Source organism: Triplophysa rosa, linkage group LG7, assembly GCF_024868665.1.
Source record: "Triplophysa rosa linkage group LG7, Trosa_1v2, whole genome shotgun sequence".
NCBI classification, from domain to species: domain Eukaryota; kingdom Metazoa; phylum Chordata; class Actinopteri; order Cypriniformes; family Nemacheilidae; genus Triplophysa; species Triplophysa rosa.
The window spans coordinates 21,056,196-21,079,946 of record NC_079896.1 but is presented as its reverse complement, the minus strand read 5'-3'; the positions used below and the strand labels follow the sequence as shown (position 1 = coordinate 21,079,946).

The 23,751-nt window shown below is 38.6% G+C and overlaps 1 protein-coding gene across 10 annotated transcripts in view; it reads right to left on the bottom strand.

Moving 5' to 3' along the window:
• inpp4ab (inositol polyphosphate-4-phosphatase type I Ab) overlaps positions 1 to 23,751 on the bottom strand; it is a 56,437-nt gene that overhangs the window by 5,512 nt on the left and 27,174 nt on the right. For 3 of the 10 annotated variants that reach the window (XM_057338665.1, XM_057338660.1, XM_057338661.1), the window contains exons 4-23: positions 23,433 to 23,551; positions 20,812 to 20,928; positions 20,649 to 20,728; positions 20,433 to 20,544; positions 20,263 to 20,353; positions 19,313 to 19,460; positions 19,094 to 19,224; positions 18,659 to 18,763; positions 15,092 to 15,200; positions 14,588 to 14,605; positions 8,483 to 8,669; positions 8,027 to 8,242; positions 7,507 to 7,819; positions 6,113 to 6,148; positions 5,362 to 5,534; positions 3,757 to 3,880; positions 3,365 to 3,632; positions 3,036 to 3,133; positions 2,834 to 2,946; positions 1,966 to 2,120 (exon numbers count right to left, since the gene is read on the bottom strand). In XM_057338665.1, coding sequence (XP_057194648.1) covers positions 1,966 to 2,120; positions 2,834 to 2,946; positions 3,036 to 3,133; positions 3,365 to 3,632; positions 3,757 to 3,880; positions 5,362 to 5,534; positions 6,113 to 6,148; positions 7,507 to 7,819; positions 8,027 to 8,242; positions 8,483 to 8,669; positions 14,588 to 14,605; positions 15,092 to 15,200; positions 18,659 to 18,763; positions 19,094 to 19,224; positions 19,313 to 19,460; positions 20,263 to 20,353; positions 20,433 to 20,544; positions 20,649 to 20,728; positions 20,812 to 20,928; positions 23,433 to 23,551 — 2,713 coding nt within the window. The remainder of the gene's footprint in view (positions 1 to 1,965; positions 2,121 to 2,833; positions 2,947 to 3,035; positions 3,134 to 3,364; positions 3,633 to 3,756; positions 3,881 to 5,361; positions 5,535 to 6,112; positions 6,149 to 7,506; positions 7,820 to 8,026; positions 8,243 to 8,482; positions 8,670 to 14,587; positions 14,606 to 15,091; positions 15,201 to 18,658; positions 18,764 to 19,093; positions 19,225 to 19,312; positions 19,461 to 20,262; positions 20,354 to 20,432; positions 20,545 to 20,648; positions 20,729 to 20,811; positions 20,929 to 23,432; positions 23,552 to 23,751) is intronic. The other 7 variants (XM_057338670.1, XM_057338662.1, XM_057338669.1 and 4 more) reach the window with 5 other exon arrangements.

Genomic DNA, 23,751 nt, shown 5'->3' with positions numbered 1-23,751 from the left:
AACAGAGAAGAGAAAGAGAGAATAAAGAAAGAAAATTAAAAGCAGTGTTCTGCATCTTAGGCGTCTAAAGAAAAGCAAGAGAGATGCGTTTTCCATGTTGGACAGAAGGGGGCGTAGTTTGTTGCTGCCGCCATCACTGGGCCATGCAATACAAGCTGTTTTCCCAGCATGCAACAGGCCAAAAGAGCCACATCTAACAAATCGACTGCAAAATAAACAGTGTCTCTGTTTCAGAGTTGGAAAGAGTGAGACAGACAGCCGCGAGTGCATCCAGCTTGTGAAGTGTTTTATGCTGCAAAGTTTATAAAAGAAACCTTGTAACATACAAATAGACAGCTGGCTTTCTTTTGGATCACCCAAACATGTTTGACTTTGCACTGACTTCTGCTACATAAGCTGTATAAGCGTATTTTTATACTGTCATTATGTCATATGCTTAAAGAAACAACACAACACAGTGATCTCTCATTACGTGAAATACAGTACCTAATTCTAAACATAGTTCGTACAGGTGCTAAATAATATTTATGGTGGGTAAATATTCTCATTTTACTCATTATTGGCCAATGTGACATACAGTATCTCACAGAAGTAAGTACACCCCTCACATTTTTGTAAATATTTTATTATATCTTTTCATGTGACAACACTGAAGAAATGACACTTTGCTACAATGTAAAGTAGTGAGTGTACAGCTTGTATAACAGTGTAAATTTGCTGTCCCTTCAAAATAACTCAACTGAAAATGTCCAAAGTGGGTACAAAGTGTCAATATTTTGTGTGGCCACCATTATTTTCCAGCACTGCCTTAACTGTTCTGAGTGGAACCTGTCCTGCTAAACCGCTGTATGGTCTTGGCCACCGTGCTGCAGCTCAGTTTCAGGGTCTTGGCAATTTGGACATTTTCACTTAGGGATGTACTCACTTTTGTTGCCAGCGGTTTAGACATTAATGGCTGTGTGTCGAGTTATTTTGAGGGGACAGCAAATTTACACGGTTATACAAGCTGTACACTAACTACTTTACATTGTAGCAAAGTTTCATTTCTTCAGTGTTGTCAGATGAAAATATATAAAATACTTACAAAAATGTGAGGGGTGTACTTACTTCTGTGAGATACTGTAATACAAGTTTAGAATATCGAACATATTGGTACAGCAGCACAGCAGCAAATCATGCACGTGCAACAAGCGTATTTTGATATATAACAGCAACAAAACCAAAGTCCTGTGCTTATCTTGCCTCCATCTGTAATTACTAAATTTATTCAAACATAGCTTTATTATAAAAGCACAAAAGCTGAACAAACTAGCAGATTCAGGTGTGATGTAAAGTCCCATCACACTCTACAGGAGTCATTTTATTATCTGGTTCTCTCATAGAGTTTGAGGGAGGATGCAAGATGGAAGAATGAGATGGCGAAGGTGAAAAGCAACAAATACTTTTGTCTGTATTTTGCTAAACAAAAATTCAAAACAACAATTCGATCCAATGCAGGCTATAAAATAACCACGCATTTGTTACAAAATGTATCATTCAAAACACCAAAAAGCAATGATAGGAGAGTGAAGGAGAATGAAGGGGAAGCCATGCTAACTCGAGAGAAAAAGAGAAAGACACATCCAGAGCCATCGAGAGAGAGAGTCCTGACAACAGAAGTTCAAAATCTTCACGTGTAGTTCCAGAAAGTTGCGTTTTACTTTTCATTCTTTATTTCTTTCATTTTTTTATTCATTAAACGACTGGGTTAAAAGGTCACCTCAATCGGTCTGTTTAGCCGCAGCTCGATGCGTTGCTAGTAACTTCCGGGAACTATTGAGAGGCTCCATGAACCGCCATTGCTGTGAAATAAACGTTCCATTGGAGTCTACGGAGTTGACGCGACTCTCTCTCAATGGCTCTGGACACACCCAAAGCATGCAGTGCTTATGAATTGCAGTCTAAGCAGCCGCTCATGTGTCTTACCTGCGCATGCAGTCCAGGGCCTGTGTGAAGACCTGCGGGGCCATGCCGTGCTCGTGCTGCAGGATGAGGCACTGCTCCAGTGTCACCGACATTGCAGTGCGGTCCTTCGCACTTTTACAGCTGGTGAAGCGAACTCCGTTCAGTCGCCGGCAAATCTGAGAGCGAACAACGTACTGATACAGTCTGTGCATACTGCAAGTTGCTACAATCAGTCACATTCTGCTCTTAATCATGTGATCAATGGGTTGCCAGATCTTACACAATTAACCCAGAACAAATACCAGGACTCAAAACAAATGTCACCCTCATACATAAAATGTCAATTTATAGTCACTGTTATGCATTATACACAATTATGTTTTCTTGGAAATCCCTCTACAGTAGTAATCATTAACACACTGTTTTCATAAATAACTTTAAGAATGTTATTTCAAAATCTATCCACAATGAATGACTGAACTAAACCTCCGCATCTTAAACCAGCGAAATAAGAAAACAACACTTGGCAACAGCCTGAAACCCAAATAGCCCACCTCTGCAGGAAACCGCAGACCTGGCAACCCTACAGTTAAGTGCAACAAAAATGGCACTACTGTAAAAGCACTAATAAAATATTATTTACAGTAGCTGTTACATTATGCATTTACATAATGGACTTACAGCATATTTAAATGCACAGGCCATACTAAATAAATAAGGTGGAAATAAAAAAAAGACCTGAGACCAACAGGGTATAACTTATTTCAAGGTCTACCATAACTAGTCTGCACATGGCCTTTGGATCGATATTCTGTATCTATTGTCATGAAAATCATACATTTTAAGGTTTTAAATTTACTGTACATTTTTAAATGAATTGATAAGTTACCTCAGCAGCCTGCCACAAGATATCTACATTTTTATTTTTCCTAGCATGAACATTCTGGCCGAGGAACCGCAGTAGTTCTGGGAGACACGTTTGACTACGAGAGTGAGGAAGACCTGAGGGGGAAAGACAAATGAAAGTGAACAGTGAGTCCCAAGCAACAATCTCAGTTTTCAGAGAGGAGAAAGACAGATTTTTGATTTACAGTCATCAGGTAAAACCTCCTTGAACTGCTGGTAGTAGGAATTCAGTCGTGCCAGACTCTCCAGATTGATAACCTCCTGAAGTGACGTGTCTCCAAACCTTCAACACAGAAAAACTCACAATAGATATGTGCACAACATGGGGGGTGTTCTGGATTATGGGCCAACAATTTAAATCAACAATCCAAAGACGATTTAAGGAAACACAGAGCATGCAAAATATGCGAAAGTATGCCAAACAATATTATATCAGAAACAATAATTACAATTTAACACTATTGGCTATGTGACTTAACCACTCTCAGGACTGTTTTATATAATCAGGACTCACTTCTCTGCAAGTGTTTGCTGCTCGTTGATGCCCACGTTGAACAGCACCGGCTGTACCCGCAGCAGCATGCCATTCTGAATCTCTCTCGGCAATGCATCAAACATGCACCCTGGGAGAGGGATCCTAACGTTGAACCCATCTCGATTTCCGGTGATTACCGGAAGCATGTCGGGAGAAGAGGTAGAGACGGCCTGCGTCACCTTGAACGTTACGTTCCGAAGGTCCATTATTCCCACACTCATGTCCTCTAACATAGCCAACTCCTCTCCTGTGACACACAACAGAGAGGGTAAACATATGCAACGTGATTTAAAACAGAATATAATGCAACACACTTTTATGTTTAATGTGTTTTCTGGGATTTGAACTCAGTTGAGCAAGTGTGTGTTTACCGTAAGTACTTAATAGACATTCAAACTGAGCGAGCAGACCAATGGTGTACAGTTGTCTCAGGTAGCCGTCGTCACGGAGACAGTTTCTCAGCTTGATGATAAAGCCACAAATTAGTGCTGTGAGCTTAAGAGAGAAAAACAGAACAGAAAGACATGTGAGCTAGACTGTGAAAAAGGGTTTAAAGGAGTGGTGCATAGCAAATATTATAGTTAACTTAATGTTGTTTAAAACCTATATTTTCATGGAACACAAACCAAAATATTTTCTTAAATCCTGAACAGAACTTTTGCTATCAATTTATTATTTATACTAATCATTTTTACTGATTGTGTGGCTCTTTCCAAATCATCTGTCTAGCCCACATCTGTGCAAAAAACAATGACGTTATGCAATCATTTGCTTTTATGAAACATTTTGAATAGTTACATTTTGTTCTATTGTGTGACTATAAGATCACTTACAAGTCAAAGGCTTACATAGCATTTTTTGTTCATGCTGAATCAAATTCAATTTCAATTTCAATTTTATAATAAAATTATTAAAACTATATTATTAAAACTAGAATGATCTACTTTTGTGTTCCATGGAAACAAAGATTACAGAACATGGCGGGAAGAAAATATGACAAAATTGTAATTTTGCAGTAAAACGAGTCACCCAAAAATGAAAATTCCTTCATAATTTACTTACTTAAAAATAATAAGTTAATTTATTTTGGAGGCTTTTAGTCCCAACCAGTGTTGGGCAATTTACTCTGAAAAAGTAATTAATTACTTATTACTCATTACCTTCTATATCCTACATCAACCTTGATTAGTTTAGTGATTCAAGGATAGACATGAAACGGCTCTTTTAATTCATTCAAATAAATAATATATAACTACATAAAGTAGTTTTATTAACTGACCAAAGTATACAAATGTGAGAATTATACATTAAAGCATACATTTTAAAGTTAGACTTTTAATTTTGATGTCAATTCCACTATTGCACACACATACAGTATATTACACACAGTATTTAGTTTAATTACATCAGAAATAACTGTAATTAAATTACAGGAAATATAAGAGTAATCCCTTACTTTACTTTTTCAAGGGAAAAGTAATTAAATTACAGTAACGAATGACTTAGTAACTAGTTACACCCAACACAGGTCCCAACCTATATCGCCTAGTGTTACAATTGTGTTATTCCATGGTTTTGATGAGTTAACTACTATTACAAAATGTGAAAAAACATAAATGAACACTAAGTGTTTCCAAACTTTTAACTGTCAGTGTATATGACCACCTTTCTTTAACTGAACTGATCGAATTTTGTTTGTTTGCTTTTTATATCCGTTATTTCATATACATTTATAGCTCCTAAAATGTATGTAAATGTATCCAAAATAAAAAATAAAAATGACTCCTGTGGATTAAATGCCTCTGGAATAAATGCCTAAAGTAAAATAATTGGCTTTTAAATTATTTATATCAAGGTCATTTAGCTAAATTGAAACTTGAAAGGTGTATTTTCATTTATTTTCAACCTAAAAGTGTACAGACTGCAGCTTTAAAAACCTACTTTCTAGTTTTTTGCCATGTGTGTAAAAAACTTACTGTCTGGCAGAAGACCACGTCTCGCCGATACTGCAGACTGAGGTCCATTGCGATGGTGGGGGCGCTGTCTTGCATAAGCAGGAAAACCATGGACCTCTTGGCCTTGTCACTCATCATGGCCACACACTCCGTTAACGTAGTCAACAGGGGATACAGAGCCTCACTCCACTCACCTGTGACACACACACACACAATCTGCCATGTACATCCATCAAACACATATTTATACATGTAACCATGTATAAATGCAATGATAGGATGTGAAAGTTCTAACAAATTCAAAATAAGTAATAAGTTGTTTCCGTTCATAATTATCGTTACATGTTTACGTGTTTCGCACTGAAATGTTATCTCACGGGTGAATGAGAGATGAGGTAATTTACACGAGGAGGCGTGGCTATGGAGAAAGCTCAGAAGAGAGGGCGGGATATTTTCCCTTTTATGCTGTCAAAGATAGCTTTTTATTGCTAGCTGCTGCAACACTGCCTCATACCCTAGCCTAGCTTTAAGTTTTAATACATTCAGGATATACATTCTTAGATAAACATGTCTTGCAATAAAAACATTGCTGTTCAGTAAAATACGCCGTTTCACAGATATGGGAGAAACACAAAAATTAGTACACATTATTAATGATAAAAGATTTACATAAAGTAACACTAATAACAAGACGAAAGACAACAGATAACATAAAAATAAACACTTATTTAGCATCCGCGCATAAGCTTATGGGAGGGGGAGGAGCTCTTACCTGGGTAACTCTCCTCTCCACTACTGCTGCTGCCATCTAGAGGGACGGAGGTGCGACATGCAACAGTTAAAGTGCGTAAAGCATAGCAGACAGAGCTCACGTGGACATTAGGCCATCTTGATTTAATTCAATGAAACACACTTATAAAGACAAGCAGATTTAAAAGATTTTTCTACTAAAGTGCAAAGTGGAATGTTTTCCTAGTAATAAATAGTGTATAATGTCAAAATAGGACATTTTAAAAATGCTATAGACCACTGTACATTGAAGCATGTTGGCATCAGAGCCATTGAGAGAGAGAGTTGGAACCAATGGAACACTTTTTTCACAGCAATGGCGGTTCATGGAGGCTCTCAATAGTTCCCGGACGTTACTAGTAACGCATGGAGCTGCGGCTAAACAGACCGATTGTGGCGAACTTTTAACCCATTTAAAGACGCAAGTCATTTAATGAATAAAAAATGAAAGAAATAAAACATTTAAAGAGAAAACATTACTTCATGGAACTATCTGAAGGCTCCATGAATCACGTGACACGCGAAAAATTGTGAACATCCGTTGACGCGACTCTCTCTCAATGGCTCTGGCTGGTATTGCCAAGAGAGGAACTGGCACAGACAGTCAGCACCAGACAGCCTGTGAGCATGCTAACCAGCTAGCCAATCAAATGAGAGCACCCTGTCACATGCTCACAGTAGGCAAATATGCTGGGTCAAACAACAGAATGTTCCAGAAACACAGAGCCAACAAGAGACCCACATTGAGTCAACATACACTCATTATCATAAAGTATGACATTAAAATCACTTAGATCTTTTATAGATTAATATTGTTCTGCTGCTCTGGCACAGCCAAATATAAGCAGATAAACAAACACAAACATATTAGACTAATAAGAGACACACAATATGACATATACAATAGGCAGATAAACAAACACAAACATATTAGACTCTAATAAGAGACACACAGAATATGACATACAATAGATGCCTAGGTTGAACAAATGAATAGATGTGATGAGAAGTGGCCGGAGAATTTCAAGCCAAAAAAGTCTGGTTGCTATAGCCACATGCAATCTGCTTGGAGACAAACAGGTGATGGTGTGTGTGTATGTGCATGTGTGAAAGAGAGGGTAAAGACACGGTAAAGACACAACGAAAAAAGAACAGGTTAGTACAAGCCTGTGTGTGAACTGTTATAGACATACAGACAAAATGGACATAAATTGATGCCAAAGGCAGAAACACATAACATCCATATCTGACAAGACTGTGCTCACTTAAGTGACTTCATGCTGTTCTTAAAAAATAAATAAAAAAGAAAGTAGAAAGTGAAAAACTAGACTAGAGACCTAGAGAGAGAGAGAGAGAGAGAGAGAGAGAGGCACCTACAGGAACATGTTTCTGCATTAGCAGGACATGCAGGGTTCAGATCAGGTGGTGAGGATGAGCGTGGTGGTGATGATGGTGGTGGTGAGGGTGACTGCCGCTCTGGTTCAGGGGCTGAGGAAGACTCCTCCATGCAGACAGGATTGATCCAGAAGGCTTTTTTTCGCCTGTTACCTTTCTTTGTGGCGCCGCCCTGCTGGTCAGCCTGGAACATGTCCTCGCTGCTGCTGCTGTGCAGTCGGTCCCTCTGCAGCAGTTTGTCCACTCGCTGGATTATACACTCCAGACTTTTGTCAACGTTCACCCACACTTTTTCCTGTAACAAACAAGCAAAAACAAATTAGTTGGAGACTAAAAATGCAAGGCATGCTGAATTTCTTCTGGGTTAAGTTGACCCATTCCAATCTGTCTAACTTTTGTTCCTCTGTGGAAAACAAATGAAGACATTAGAAAAAATGTCTTTGAGTATAATAAATTATAGTTATATGCCATTGGAGATTATTGGTCTTTAAAGGCAGCTCACCCATTCTTCCTCATGCCAATCGACGTGGAGGGACGAGCGACTGTTCCTGCCGCTCCACTTGGCCAACAGTGTGTCCTGATCGTTCCTCAGCACCACCTGCTCCAAGTCAGCCGAGGGGGAGTTTTTTGAGGCGATGTACTCCGGTCTGGCTGCGTTCAGGGCCTGCACTGCAGACGCCAGGAGCTTACAGTCACACACCGTCACCAACTGCCGTGTCTGAGAGTGAGAAAAAAGTATAACCACAACCTCAGGCAATTCATAGTGGACCACTTAAGCATACAGATTTAAACCAAAAGGTCTGTAAGGTCAAGAGAAACATTTCATTCAATAACTATAAACTATAAAAGGTAGTCTTGTCTGTACAGTACATTCATTTGTGGGAAACACACACATTACAAAATGCGCCATTGATTTCAATCTAAAGGGGCGTTAAGTTATATTTACTCTGGCACCCACCTTATCTGCCAGGATGGCGAGAGTTCTCTCCATGCCATTAGCGGAACGGTCCTTAGCGGCACGCGACAGCCGTTCCGCATAGTAGCTGACCTGAGTCTTGAGCGTGTTGATGTGGGAGATGATCTCTTTGGCACTGATAATATCTTGAGGGATGTAGACGATGGATTGGGAGCTGGACAGAGCACTGCTGCAGAGCCAGAGAGAACTTGATTACTTAAACACATCATAATAGAAGAATACACACGCACACAGGCAGCAGCGGACATATAATGATCGTATAATTCATTTAGACATTGATATGCCACAGTTTTGAGATGCACCAAACACTTTGGGTCCTCAATGTTCCCATTTCTAAGGTACAGAGGAAAAGAGGTGCTCCTGGAGAATGGTCCCATCAGCTCTCTGAATGATAGACAGCGGATCAACACTAAAGAGTTTGTCTATCATGGCTGGGGATGGGTACCGAAACCCGGTATTGAGTGACAGGTGGTTTCACCAACCAGGCAGCTCAGCACCACCCACGTCCGGCCTTTTTGCCCATTTTTGTTTATCCAGGAGTGACGCCTACTTTATGCTTCAAAATTGCTCTTCACAAACCTACGGGTGATGTCACGGACACTACCTTCATGTTTTATACAGTCTATGGGCTGAACAGACAACACCATTTCTCAAACCATGTGGGGTTGAATGAATCCCACAAAACTTGTAGTGTATACATCCAGTTCAGATATTAGCTAATAATCAAAAGTATAAGATAAAAAACACTTTACAATAAGGTTGTATTTGTTAACGTTAATGCATTAGCTAACATGAATTAACAATGACTAATACTTCTACAGCATTTACTAATCTTAGTTCATGTTAATTTTAGCATTTACTAATACATGTTTAAAATCAATCATTTTAACTGCTAACATTAGTTAATGCAAAATGACCTAACATGAACAGCTGTGTTGACATTAACATTAACAAAGAATAATAAATGCTCATTGTTCATTGTTAGTTCGTGGCTAACGCATTAACAATAAGATTGTATTTGTTAACATTAGTAGTGTTAATTAAACAAAATATTTGAGAAAATAAAGCCTATTTAGTACCATTCATTATGGTCCATATTTTCCATTAAGGCAATTATAAGTACTGAAATGCAAAACAAATACAATTTAATTGTACATATTGATACACAATTGGAATCGTTTCAGTTAGGAAAAACTGAAGGCTAAAAATTTGCCATGATTTTTGTGAAATTTAGCATCAGACTTCGTACATTCCAGTAATAAGATCTTTGTCGATGAATGCGTCAAAATGCGAAAGTGTAGATGGTCTTAAAACGGAATAAATTTACTTCATGCAAAATATAATTTCTCAATTTGTATTTTTTATGTCTTTGGGGAAATGTCACCCGGAAATTTCTTTGTGAACGTCCTTTTAAAGGTGTCATGAATTAAGACATCAATTTTAACCCGAGCTTTTGTTATATAAGAGGTAATCGTATTCAAGCGAACATCCTGTAAATGTCAGAACTGAAAACGCCCTTGTTAATGAAATTACAACTTTTATTGACACCAGGCCCAGCGAACGCCAGGTCCTGGAATGCACCTATCTATGACATACCTATCTATCTATGAACGCCGCCTCCACAGAAGAATATCAACGACTACTTCTCTAGCCCCGCCCACAGTGAGCAAGCAATAAATATGCCGTTAAAGATCGCAAAATACTGTGCAGTCAGTGCCTGGTTGTGGAAGAACACAGTCGCTGCATAACCTTCCTTCGGATTCCGATATTAGTAATGCGTGGTTGAAGTTTATTTTTAAAGATGTTCCAGCTCACGTGGGTAAAACATTGAGCGTTTGTTCGCTTCATTTCACCGCGGATTCTTTAGCAGAAATCACACAAAAGGAAGACAAAGACTTGCCCAGCTAATGCTCATGTTTGGATGCGTTAATTTTAACACATTGTTTTTTGTTATTTATTTAACACATTATGTGTTACTTTCAACACGCATCATGTTGATTTTTAACACAAATTGTGTTGTCCCAAGAAATGTGTTCAGTTAAGGACAAACATTAATGTGTTGTCCTTAACTGAACACAAAATGTGTTATTTTTAACACATCTGTTTTTAGAGTGTACACTGCGTTCCAAATTATTATGCAAATTGGATTTAAGTGTCGTAAACATTTAATTTTATATTGTTCAATTAAACTTATGGATGGTATTGTGTCTCAGTGCTCTTTGGATCACTGAAATCAATCTCAGACACCTGTGATAAGTAGTTTGCCAGGTGAGCCCAATTAAAGGAAAACTACTTAAGAAGGATGTTCCACATTATTAAGCAGGCCACAGGTTTCAAGCAATATGGGAAAGAAAAAGGATCTGTCTGCTGCCGAAAAGCGTCAAATAGTGCAATGTCTTGGACAAGGTATGAAAACATTAGATATTTCACGAAAACTTAAGCGAGATCATCGTACTGTGAAGAGATTTGTGGCTGATTCAGAGCACAGAAGGGTTCGTGTAGATAAAGGCAGAATGAGGAAGGTTTCTTCCAGACAAATTCATCGGATTAAGAGAGCAGCTGCAAAAATGCCATTGCAAAGCAGCAAACAGGTATTTGAAGCTGCTGGTGCCTCGGGAGTCCCGAAAACCTCAAGGTGTAGGATCCTCCAGATGCTTGCAGTTGTGCATAAACCTACTATTCGGCCACCCCTAACCAATGCTCACAAGCAGAAACGGTTGCAGTGGGCCCACACATACATGAAGACTAATTTTCAAACAGTCTTGTTTACTGATGAGTGCCGTGCAACCCTGGATGGTCCAGATGGATGGAGTAGTGGATGGTTGGTGGATGGCCACCATGTCCCAACAAGGCTGCGACGTCAGCAAGGAGGTGGCGGAGTCATGTTTTGGGCTGGAATCATGGGGAGACAGCTGGTGGGCCCCTTTAGGGTCCCTGAAGGTGTGAAAATGAACTCTGCAAGGTATGTAGAGTTTCTGACTGAGCACTTTCTTCCATGGTACAAAAAGAAGAACCATGCCTTCCGTAGCAAAATCATCTTCATGCATGACAATGCACCATCTCATGCTGCAAAGAATACCTCTGTGTCATTGGCTGCTATGGGCATAAAAGGAGAGAAACTCATGGTGTGGCCACCATCCTCCCCTGACCTCAACCCTATTGAGAACCTTTGGAGCATCCTCAAGCGAAAGATCTATGATGGTGGGAGGCAGTTAGCATCAAAACAGCAGCTCTGGGAGGCTATTCTGACATCCTGCAAAGAAATTCAATCAGAAACTATCCAAAAACTCACAAGTTCAATGGATGCAAGAATTGTGAAGGTGATATCAAAGAAGGGGTCCTATGTTAACATGTAACTTGCCCTGTTAGGATGTTTTTGATTGAAATAGCTTTTGATTTCAGTAAATATGACCTCCTAATGCTGCAAATTCAACAAATGACCATTTTCAGTTTTTTACAACCTATGAAATGTTTTCAAACTCTGTTGTGCATAATAATTTGGAACAGTGCATTTTGAGTTTTTCATTTTTTAAATAAATACTGTTGTCAGTGGGAGGTTTGTTCAATAAAATTCCAAATGTACCCTAACTGTTGATTACTTGAAAATTATACTGACTGTCATTTGCATCGACAAATTAGGAAAACCAGAGAAAGATATCATTTGCATAATAATTTGGAACGCAGTGTATGTCCACATGTGTCAAATACAAGGCCCGCGGGCCAAATCCGGCCCGCCCCCTCATTTTATGTGGCCCGCGAGAGCTTACAAATTATTGTAGTGTTATTATACATTTTATGTCCACGACCTGAAAATGCAACTCAACTTTATTACCTGCGCGATGACGACATCTAGCCAGTAGGTGGCAGTGTCCGTATATATCGCAGAAATAAGCCCCTCCAGTGCGATCAGGTTGTTTCTTGTTTCACACTGGAGGGGGCTTATTTCGCGGTAACAGCCGGCTGCTTGTACATTATCCCGCTTATTACGCGGGATACTTGCCACATGAGAAAAAAACTTGACATGAAATGTGAATTTGAAATATTTTATTAGCTCATTTTTACTGAATGCAGACCTAACAGGAAAAGCTGTTTACTTTCGGTTTTAAGGTAAGAAACAACGTTCAAATGTCACGAACATTCAATTTGGTTTAATAATTTGTAAATATAATGTCATATATGTTATTAAAAGACATATTTATATTTAATTTGTCAAAAAAACCTGTCAAAATGATTTGTTGCGTCCGGGTTACCCTGTGTTATTAGTTTTGAGAGGTTATCTGGGAATAACGAACATGCAAATGTCGCGACTGGCCAATCAGAATCAAGCATTCCAACGAGCGGTGTAATAAGTGAGTGATATGATATAAATATTAATTAGACACATTGTGTCAAACAAAGAAAAATTGATGCAGAGGGGAGGCTATTTCAAGAGGGATGGGAAAGCAAATACATGTTTGTGCTTAATGGAAACAAGCCGGTGTGTCGTCTTTGCCAGGAGGCCATCCCTGTTAAAAAAACCAGCATATGCTGGTTTGGTATGTTTTGATGCTGGTTTGTGCTGGTTTAGTTGGTCTTTAGCTGGTCATGTTCTGGTCCATAGCTGGTTTAAGATGGTCCAACCAGCATCAAAACATACCTAACCCAGCATATACTGTTTTTTTCAACAGGGGTGGCTGTGCTCAAAGAATACAGTACAATTTACATCGGCACTTCGAAACCAAACACGGAGCAAAGTATGCTAACCTTAGCCACCTAGAAAAGCAACAAAAGGTACAAGACTTGAAAAAAACTTACATTTTTGGCAGAATTTGTTTGCAAATGTTTCTGCAAAAAGTGATGCAGCCGTGAAAGCCAGATTTATTGTGGCTGAAGAAATCGCCCGAGTTACCAAGTGTTTTTCAGAAGGTACATTTTTAAAGCAGTGTATGCTGAAGATATGTGAGCAAGTGTGCCCTGACCACAAAGGCCTTTAAAAATGTTAGCTTGTCAAGAAACACTATGCAGACCGACTATGTGTTCATACAGAAACATATCTTTTTTTTTTTTAATAAACTGTACAATAGTTGTACACTTGAATACACTTTATTTTACTGGTCTTTTACTGTCAAAACTAGGTATTAATTGAGTTATTACCAAAAGGAGTAATTAAATGCAGATGTAATTATGCAGTGTGATAAAAGAGTGGATACATTTATATAGTCTTACAGTTACAACCGGCCCTTTGAGAGCAACCATAATACTGATGTGGCCCGGGATGAAATCGAGTTTGACACCCCTGGTGTATACAGTGCAGTGATGCGGCTGGTGCCCAATAGTGATGTCTTTGAAATCTGAAGTCTTCATCCTTACTATTAGAAATGACTTTTTGTGTAGTAAATGTAAATATACGAATGCTGTGTGTGTAGTTGTGCTTGAGCTCAGCTTTGAGAAAAAATTAAGAATTTAGATCATTTTTTACTATGGTTTCATCAGACACACACACCTGGCCCTAAGTTAACTGGGGCTGTGTTTGGTTATATAACAATTTATTTTATGTTTAATTTATATGATTACTTTATTGTATATTACATGTATTAAATTAAATTAAAATTACTCCGGTCTACCGGCAGTTAAGTTTGGGCCACATAACTTTTGTTTGTTTATGTTTGTTGATGGAGAAACCGTCTATATAAGACATGATCAACAAAATATTAATAACCATATAATTTGTCAAATAAATACCTTAATCAACTCTAGCTTTCTCCATATATACAACATACCTCCTACTGTATTTTGAATATCTGGACATCACTTTTGGTCACTAGTGCATGTATGAGTTGTTGTACTAGTTTAATCTATTACAATAACAACTGGGCAGAGATTTCATACGACACAGAAACATCAAACAGGAACTACAGATATAAATGTGTGGGTGCTTAAGATAGACATACATAATCATACACTTTTATCACTCTTGTAGAAAGAACAGTCAAGGGATGATGGAATCATGGATCAATGAACATCACATGGTATGACCATTTCGTGCAGAAAATGTAAACAAACCACCAAAACAAACAAACAAACAAAAATAAGTCCAAACAAACTCACCATTCCTCCTCATAAATGCTGAACACGCAATAAAAGCAAAACACGCAATTAAAACGTAAGAAAAAGGAACCAAGCTCAAACTTAACTTATCCTATGAGAATTTCAATTGATAACAGAAGCAAAGCAGCACACAAAAGCAGCCAAGAATGAAAAGAGCATATGAGCAATAAGAGCAAATGGTTTTGAAAACAGATATACGTTCGAAATGATCAACATACAAAAAATTGCTATTATAACTGAAGCTTTGGCAAAGCATTGGGTGTGTGTTTATTCAAATGCTCTCTCATGGAGATACTTTCAAAAACACACATTAAAACATACAAAGGAAACAGATCAACTAAAATCTAAAACACCAGATGGCTGATACAAATACTAGAAGGATGTAAATCTAACAGCCACCTGTGCCTGAGGTCTTAGCCACAGTCAGACGTTAGCTTCTCATTTACATGCAAACCAATGCACTAGCAGTTTAGCCTGCATCTTTAAAACTTGACCTAAACTTACAGTTTTTTGGCCTCCTCAAATTTTTGCAGGAGTTTCCGCAGACCGCCACTTTTGAAGCCTTGGCAGTGAGCTGCAGGAGCGCCGATCGTCACCACATCATAAGTGTGATCTAGAAACACAGACACACCCATCACAATTTCCATAAACATGATTGTTTCGCTCTGTAATTTAAATAAGTACCAAGTAAAACAAGTGCGTCAGTTGTAATTATTGCTGCTGCGGTAACATGTCAAAGTTATAACTTATTCAGGTGCTGTAATGTAACAACAACTTTGCAAAATTCCTTCCACAGCAATCCCACACACACAGATCTAGAGGCCATCCACACGGAGACGCGTTTAGCTGTATATGTAAATATTTTGTGTCGTATCGCCATCTCCTCCGCACGGATCTGCTGTTTTGGGAGCCTGAAACAGCTATTTTATGAAACAGGGTCCCGGAGTGGATAAATCTGAAAATACCACCCTTGGGTGTGTACAGCCTATCGGTATATATTTTGAAACGATGATATCATCACCTCTGCGTGTAAAGTTTATGCGCATGCTCCAAATCTTCTCCGTTTTTAGTGTATCTCTGTGGCAGAATTACAGCACCACTTGTATACTACATCGATTTGAGTCTGTTTAGCGGTTTCATGTGTACGCAGATATTTCTTGAGACGATGCGTGAAAAGGAAAGAAAGATCGGATTGGGAAAGCTCTGGCTTCGTGTGGATGTAGAGACAGGAAGTGTTTCAAACATACTTTTCAAAGATCACATACCTCAAACATACTTTTCATTGCAGTGATGAATTTATCATTATGACTCACCACCTGCCTTCACTTAGTTCCATTAATGACTAATACTACATACTATTTCACAGCCTATATTCAGTGATTTGGACATATGAAATGCTACAACCCATACTTTTTTTTTCTCTTTTTATTAAAATGAAATAATAGTGTGAATTTAAGATTTGAGGATCACAGTTCTCATTATGAACAAAATATTTGTTTTGGTGATTCAAAACAGCTTGCCAGCATGAATTTACAAAATTATACTGGTTGTTAAAGCAACACTAGAGAGTTTTTCGACCTTAAAATAATCTCTCTAAAATTATTTTAGTGGTAGGACAACTCTTAACTGGACGGATTTTACTGCCGCTGCTACCTAAGCAGCCCTCTATTGGCTGAAATCGCACTTGTAACTTTGGTGTGCGTGGTAGGTTCACAAGCCCCGCCCATCACCTGCTTTACACGAAACGATCTAGTTCGACACAAGTCTCCAAACCATCACCATGGCAGAGCCAGCAAAAAAAAACTAAGAGGAAAAGAGAGAGTGATCAGACACGAGCCCGAACACGAATCAATATCTGACTTACACTCAGTGCCGCGAGCTGCAAGAGGCAACGGGTTGCAAAACGGATGGAGACCTAGCCTTCCTGCTACTGGATTTGAAAGTCTTATACGTACATTTTTTCTTACGGTCCTGTACTTTTGAGCTTATTAGTTATTAGGCTGTGCTCAGGATGTTTATTGGCGCACTAACGTTACTGGTTCACAATTTATAACCGTAAGGCAGACTAGTGATAATGTAATGTTGCCGGGTCTCAATAGCTTACGTAGCATGATCATGCCTCGTCACGAATTTAGTTTTATGCTTGTAAACGATGACTACCAAACCACAATAAATGTTTTATGGTCAAAAGTTGCTGATTCCTTAGTTCATGCACATAGACTAATGTTATCGGTATCTATAGTTACTATGCTAGGCACTTTTCCCATAGTGAGTTGAGTGTAAGTTATTGATTGCACCTACTACACAAAGCACAACGCCTGGTCGCGAGTGTGTTTCCGAAAATATAACTACAGAAAATTATTTTCATTGGTTCCTAAACACATTCACGTCTGTGCGTTGTGTTTTCAATATTATCTGACTGCAATATCGGAGGCTGCACTCTCAGGGACGCACTTCTGGGGACGCACTTCTAGGACCCCAATTGTTTTTTACAGCGCCACCTATTGAATCGGAGTTAGGAGAGAACCGTAATACCAAGGACCCTAGTTTTTGAGGACCGAAAAAGTGCAACTAAGACAGTATATCCACCCAATTCTAATTACTTAGTTTTTAAAAGGTTTATTACACCCAAATACTATATTTCATGCAATTAAACCTTATTACTAACAGCTGAATGTTATTATTATTGTGACTAACTAGCATAATATAATAAGTAAAAAAATTAAAATAAACAAGAAATCATGGTATAGCCTTTTCAGTCACTAGATCAACCACATTTCAAGTACAGAGTTGAAGACACAATGATGACTCTTTAGTTGAGGAAAGGATCTCCCTTCTTGGATTGTTATGTGTTTCTTGAAAAAGAGAGAGTCCAATAGGTCAAATAAAAAACTTTAAGTTCATTTAATATAACTAAATAGACTTAAATTAGCCCGAAGCCTAGTACTTGACCAATTAATTTATTAATCTTTTGTCATACTACTGCCTGCACTGAGCTGTGTTCTTGAATAGACTACACAGTACATTACTAAATCTACCACATGGTATTTTAACAGTCAATTATTACGATGTCAAATGTAACAATCAACATTATAGAAACATGCATAGTGGGATTAACAAATTGACTGAGCACGAGACAATTAAAACATTATTATTAATTTAAATGACTTAAAATGGAAAAACAATGAGGTTAACAAGGTTTCACAACGAAGAGTTCTACAGTTTATTGTGCTGGCTAGGTCTAAAATTAATAATCATCCCATAGTCACAAAATCAACATAAGATTGCCAGTCGTTCTACAGTTTCGTTAAATGAATATACTTACAACTCGTTTTACAGCATTAGAAGCTTATATTGTGGCTATATATTGCATTCAAGACTATTTAGCAACTCACTTCGGCTACATTAACTTTCCAATAAAATGTTTTTAGTTTTTATTGTTCAACATTAATTCAAATTTGACACTCACACTCTGATTGTCGTCCATTCCGGAAATGCACTCGATTCACTCTACTCGTCACTTCCGTTGTCGCAGGGTCCTAGAAATGCGTCCCCAGAAATGCGTCCCTGAGAGTGCAGCCTCCGATATTGCAGTCAGATACTACTCGTGTTTTGGGTGACTGCAAATCTGCTATGTAGCTAACACGCTAACGGCTAACAACCAGCTGCTACCTCAGAACCTAGTTTGAGCTATCAGTATAGCCCAGTAGTATACCAGGAGCCAAAAGAGTGCTTAAGTACATGCACAGTTTATGACGTGAGATGATGTAACAGCGGTTTCTGCTTAGTCAACAAATTCACGTGTATTGCGCTGCCCACTTGGAAGCTTACACAGCGACAGTATTCACGACACTGATAACAGACAGTTGCGCTTATCAACCACATGGGGGAACCATAAGCAAAAGTTCTCTAATGTTGCTTTAAACATCTTTAAACTGGTTTAGGATAATGACAGGTGGGTGTAATTGGCGGGTGTGACTTGGGGCTCCACCTACTCTGACACTAACATCTTTTCAGGGTTATTAACTCATTCTAGACAGACAGAATGAAGGAAAGAAATCAAGTTCTAACCAAAGACCGACTCATCCTGAACTCTCATTCTCTGCACGTGGAGGTTGGTGGCCATAAATTCCAACTTCCTCTCAGCTTTTAGATTACTGGCTTTGAATGATGGACCTGTGACAGAGAGAGAAAACATTTAATCTTTGAAACATTTCAGAAAGCGTCATCTGGATATGGTTTTAATCAGTTTAAGTTGTGTCAACACTGATAAGAGAATCTTCTTTTTTGGGTGAACTATTCCTCTGAGCAAAGCTATTGGATTGACTGCGGAAGACTTGAAATATAGCACTTAACTTTAAAGGTGCGTTTGCATGCTTTCTTCATAGTGTTTGGCAAAAAAAGATGGTAAAATGTTTGGAAAGACCAAGTTAAGTAAATAATGGAATTCTTCGTGTCAAACACAATAAAATGACCATGACCTGAAACATCAAGGATCAGGCTGACCTTTATAGTCCTGCAGGTCTGTGAGCGTATCCTGATAAGTCAGAAGAATGCTCTGGTACTGCGTCACGATCTGTCGCCGAAGATTCTCCCAACACGGAGACAACTCTCCCAACTCCTCCAGCTCAGATACTCTAAAGGCAAAGCAAAACACCAGCATGTTAAAAGCACATTAAGATATTATCAAAACGTCATGTTATGTATGCGTGAGATAATGGACACCTGGCAGAATCCTCTTCCAGTAAGAGTTTGACGAACTGACGTGGGATGTTGAGCGATAAGACGCTTTCGGCCATCTGTTCCAGGATGCGTAAATGATTCCCGTCGGTCGTTGGAAAACGGTACATGCGAGACATGGTGCCCCCAAACACTGAGACACAGATAGACAAAATATAACTGTAAAGAGAAATCAATTGTGCCTTGCTGTTCTTTTCCATCCGGCGTCGAAGAACCTGTTGCTCTGAAATTTAATTTGTGAATATTTATGGTACCAAGGCCAGGCCCTCGATTTCACTCTGTCAATAAAAATAGAGCTAAGTGCCCTTGAGCTTGAGTAAGCCACTATAAAACATAATTATTTTTTCTTTGTACCAGAAATTCAGCTTGAAAGGGACATATATAACATCTGTCACTACATGCTCAAACCATTAAAAGGGCATGCATCAAACATCGTATTAAACAATGACACGTGTAGTTAAGTTTCGACCATGTTTTAAGTTTATAACACTGCTTCTAGACAGTCCGATCGTTATTAGCATCATAATCTAATACTACAATCCAGCAACAGCCCACCGTAACATTATTCATGTTTATTGCGATAATAAATCTGTCCACTGCGTAATGCGGTACTGCCATGTCTGGCAAATATAATAACCAGCAGCAGGCAGCTCTACTGTAAGGTTGGAAGTGTTCTCTGTGTTTTATACTTCTGATCACAAACACATTTCCGAGTTCATATTTCCTTCACCTCAAATAACACAAAAACTGTGAAGGAGTCATTCTCCTACTGGTTGACATATCTAGACTTTCCTGTAGCTTAAGTTGTAAAGTTTGGCGCTAGTCATGTCAAGGTTATGGGTTTGAATCCCAGGGAATGCAAGAACTGTTAAAATGTATTCATCCCAAACACTGTAGTCAATTGCATTTATTCCAATACATAAATGTAAATGTACCACATCGTAGAAAGTTATCTTTCCACAGTGAAGCGTATTTTGTTCGAACTCCCACTGACTCCGTCAGACTCTCGTCTACAGGAAGGACGGTCTGCGGAAACAATCAAAAACACTCACGTCATCCCTGAAAAAGCTGTTGGTTGGAAGCATATGGGTGTATTCGGGCTCACCCTGCCATTAAGGGTTTCTTGCAGTTGTTTGATAGGTGTCTGCTGATCTCTCTTCTCTTCGAGCTGCCAGGCGATAACTAAAATACTTCCTACGTGCTCGTTTTCTGCTGACCTGTGAGAAAAGGACAACAAATCCCAAAACTTATGGCTAATATACCTGTGCTCCTCTCCGACAAAGGAACACCCCTTTAGCTTTAAACAAGTGAGTTGGATCACCTGAGAGGTAAGTTAAGTCTGTGGTTCTTTTCCAGCAGAAGTTCCTTCACCGGGAACATCGCTGAGCCAAGAAGGTACATCTAAGACGGTTAAAAGAAATCCCAGTCATAACGTTTTTATTTTTAAACCAGAACACTACTTATTTGTTGAGTGCGTGTCTCACCGTTCCTTGTGAGCGATCCTTTACGTCATACACAGAAAGTTTGACCTGTGTACGCTGGTTAATGTTGGAGTCTTGGAAGAAAGCCACGCTGCTGAGGAACATGGGGTTATTTGTACCCTGCAAAACGGAGCGAACATGTTTAGAATCAATATCGCTCCATATCGTTCCAAAGAATTTAGAATTGCTTTTCAGTAGATGCACAGCACGAATATTTTATGGCCATGCGCCTTCCATACAATATATAAAGATCTACAAATATATTTAGACCAATTTACTTAGTGGTTGCTAAGAGGATGTAAAGAGACTTTGGTCCCACTTTATATTAAGTGGCCCTAATACCTCTGAACTTACATGGTAACTAGATGTGTACTTAGTATGTAACTACAGTGTATGTACAGCTGTACTTTTTGTGTAACTACTCACATGTAACAACCCACTGAAAAGCTGAAGTACAAATGTGTAACAGGACATTGGTAACAACACTTCAGTAAGTGCACATGTGTAACAAGAATTGTGTAACTACATTTTGTTACGACAATATCTTCACATTTTGTCCACTTCATTAGTCTTCAGTGTTGCAGTTAACAGTTTCGAATTCATCTGATAGCGACGTTCCTCAGAAGAGGAGAAGAGGTCATGAAAAGAAGACAGAGAAGACTAGAATTTCAAAATCTACCAAGCACAGCTCACGTGGTAGGCACACACGCTGTTTTTGAACTTATCTTTCTGTTCATCTGCCTCCATATAACACATACCAAATATCGGATATCAGTCTCCTTGACTAAAATGAGTACTGGTAGAATCCCATAAAAACCATTTGACCAATTCTGTGAAAATGTCAAGTTTTTACCAAAGGTTTTTACTATACAAACAGCACAGATATCAACATTTGGTGGTTCAAATAGCCATGTGAGGTCTCTCTTCAAGTATTTAAAGCATTTGTTTTATTTTTAGTGCATGATTTTCCATAGTCAGGTCAGTGCCATTTTCAGGATGGTCACATCCATTACGGTACATATTCCTCATAAATGGGCACATGAAAATTAAAATAGACAAACTATTTCATGTTCTGTGAAGAGGCATCCCTTCTGCATTTGTTGGGTATAATTGCTTGAGGTTTGTGCATTATAATTCAGAGAAATCCTACCATTTTTGTCACATCCATAAGGCATGTTTATTTCCCTTTTTAAAAGTCTGTGTATTTAACTGAAAATGTATCAATTCGATTTTCTTTGGTTTGTCTTATTAAAGAAAGCTTTTTTCTTTCTACAGCAACAACCCCAGATGATGTACTGAAACGGTACATTAAAGTTTTTCGTGCCTTCAAAAAAGAAGGAAGCATCAGTAAGGCATGCACCAAAGTTGGGGTTGACCGAAATACACTCGCAATAACAGCTGTTGTGGCTGAAATACAGCTTGTTGATCCAGAGTTTTACCGAACCATCCCAAAGTTCAGAGCCAAGGAGGAGAAACTCCTTGACTTTGCAAAACGGTGCCTGCAGTCTCTGACAGCAGACCTCAAGTCGACCATTGAAAATGCCAAAAAAAGCGTAAACTGCTGCCAATAACATACAGTATAAGTTAAGATAGAAAGATACACAGATACTCTAAGTTGCCCATTTCATTATGTTTAAATTTTATTGTTAAGGCACATTTTGTAATTCATGTCAATTCTTGTTTGATTTCAAAACAAAAGTTTTTTTTCTATTTTTTATTTAAGGATGTCCAAAGGACCTTGTGCGGACATTTTACTTTAGAATCTGTTACATTGTTGAGTGTCATATGTGTTAGTAAACATTGTTTATTACTGCATTTTTTAAAATCTTTTTTGTAGTCCTCTACACTTAACTTACTCGGAATACTTGAGCATTTCATTCAATTGTTAAATTACTCTTGAGTGAAAAGTTCCTATGAAATGATCATGTACTAACACAGACTGTATACAACTATAGCCCTAACAATTACACTTTATTTTAAGCGATCAGTTCCTGAGGAGTTACCATGTAAGTATACTGGTGTTACAGTGTTAAACAGAGGTTAATGTTTTGTATATTACACAGTAAGTTGGGACTGTTTTACACTTTATATTAATGGACAGTTCCTGAGGAGTTACCATGTAAGTACACTGGTATAACAATGTGAAACCTTAGTATTGATTCAACATTAGTCATGTGTTAAATACATGGCATGCACTCCATAAAGTGCCATTGAATTCGAAACTGTTAACTGCAACATTGAAGACTAAGGAAGTGGACTAAATTCTGTGAATATATTGTCGTTACAAAATGTAGTTACACAATTCTTGTTACACATGTGCACTTACTGAAGTGTTGTTACCAATGTCCTGTTACACATTTGTACTTAGACCAGCTTTTCAGTGGGTTGTTACATGTGTGTAGTTACACAAATAGTACAGCTGTAGAAACTATGTACCAATGTGTACTTACACTGTAATTACGTACTAAGTACACATCTAGTTACCATGTAAGTTCAGAGGTATTAGGGCCACTTAATATAAAGTGGGACCGAGACTTTTAAACAGTGTAACAAACAATAAGGCCTTTGAACAATAAGAACATACTACAGTATGGTATTGACAGGAATGCTTGTTTCCGTCTTACCTCAATGATCTCCGTCTGTGCATGTTTGGTCCAAAAAGCCTGAGGAGGTGTGGTACAGCTCACAGCGACAAAACTGTTGGGTTTTCGGTCCAGGGACGGCGTGGTCAGCTCGCTGCAGACTACACAGCCACATATACACGGAAGGTCATGATGGTGTGAGGATTTTCCACAAGAAGCTGTGTTTATATGAGGGAGATACAGTGTGCCTCAAGTGTTATGTGCTAAAGACCCCTGTTTCTCAGAGATATAATCAGACCGCTGCAGTTAAACCACTTTATTTACAAATGATGAGAGATTGAGGCAGTCACGAAATCCAAAC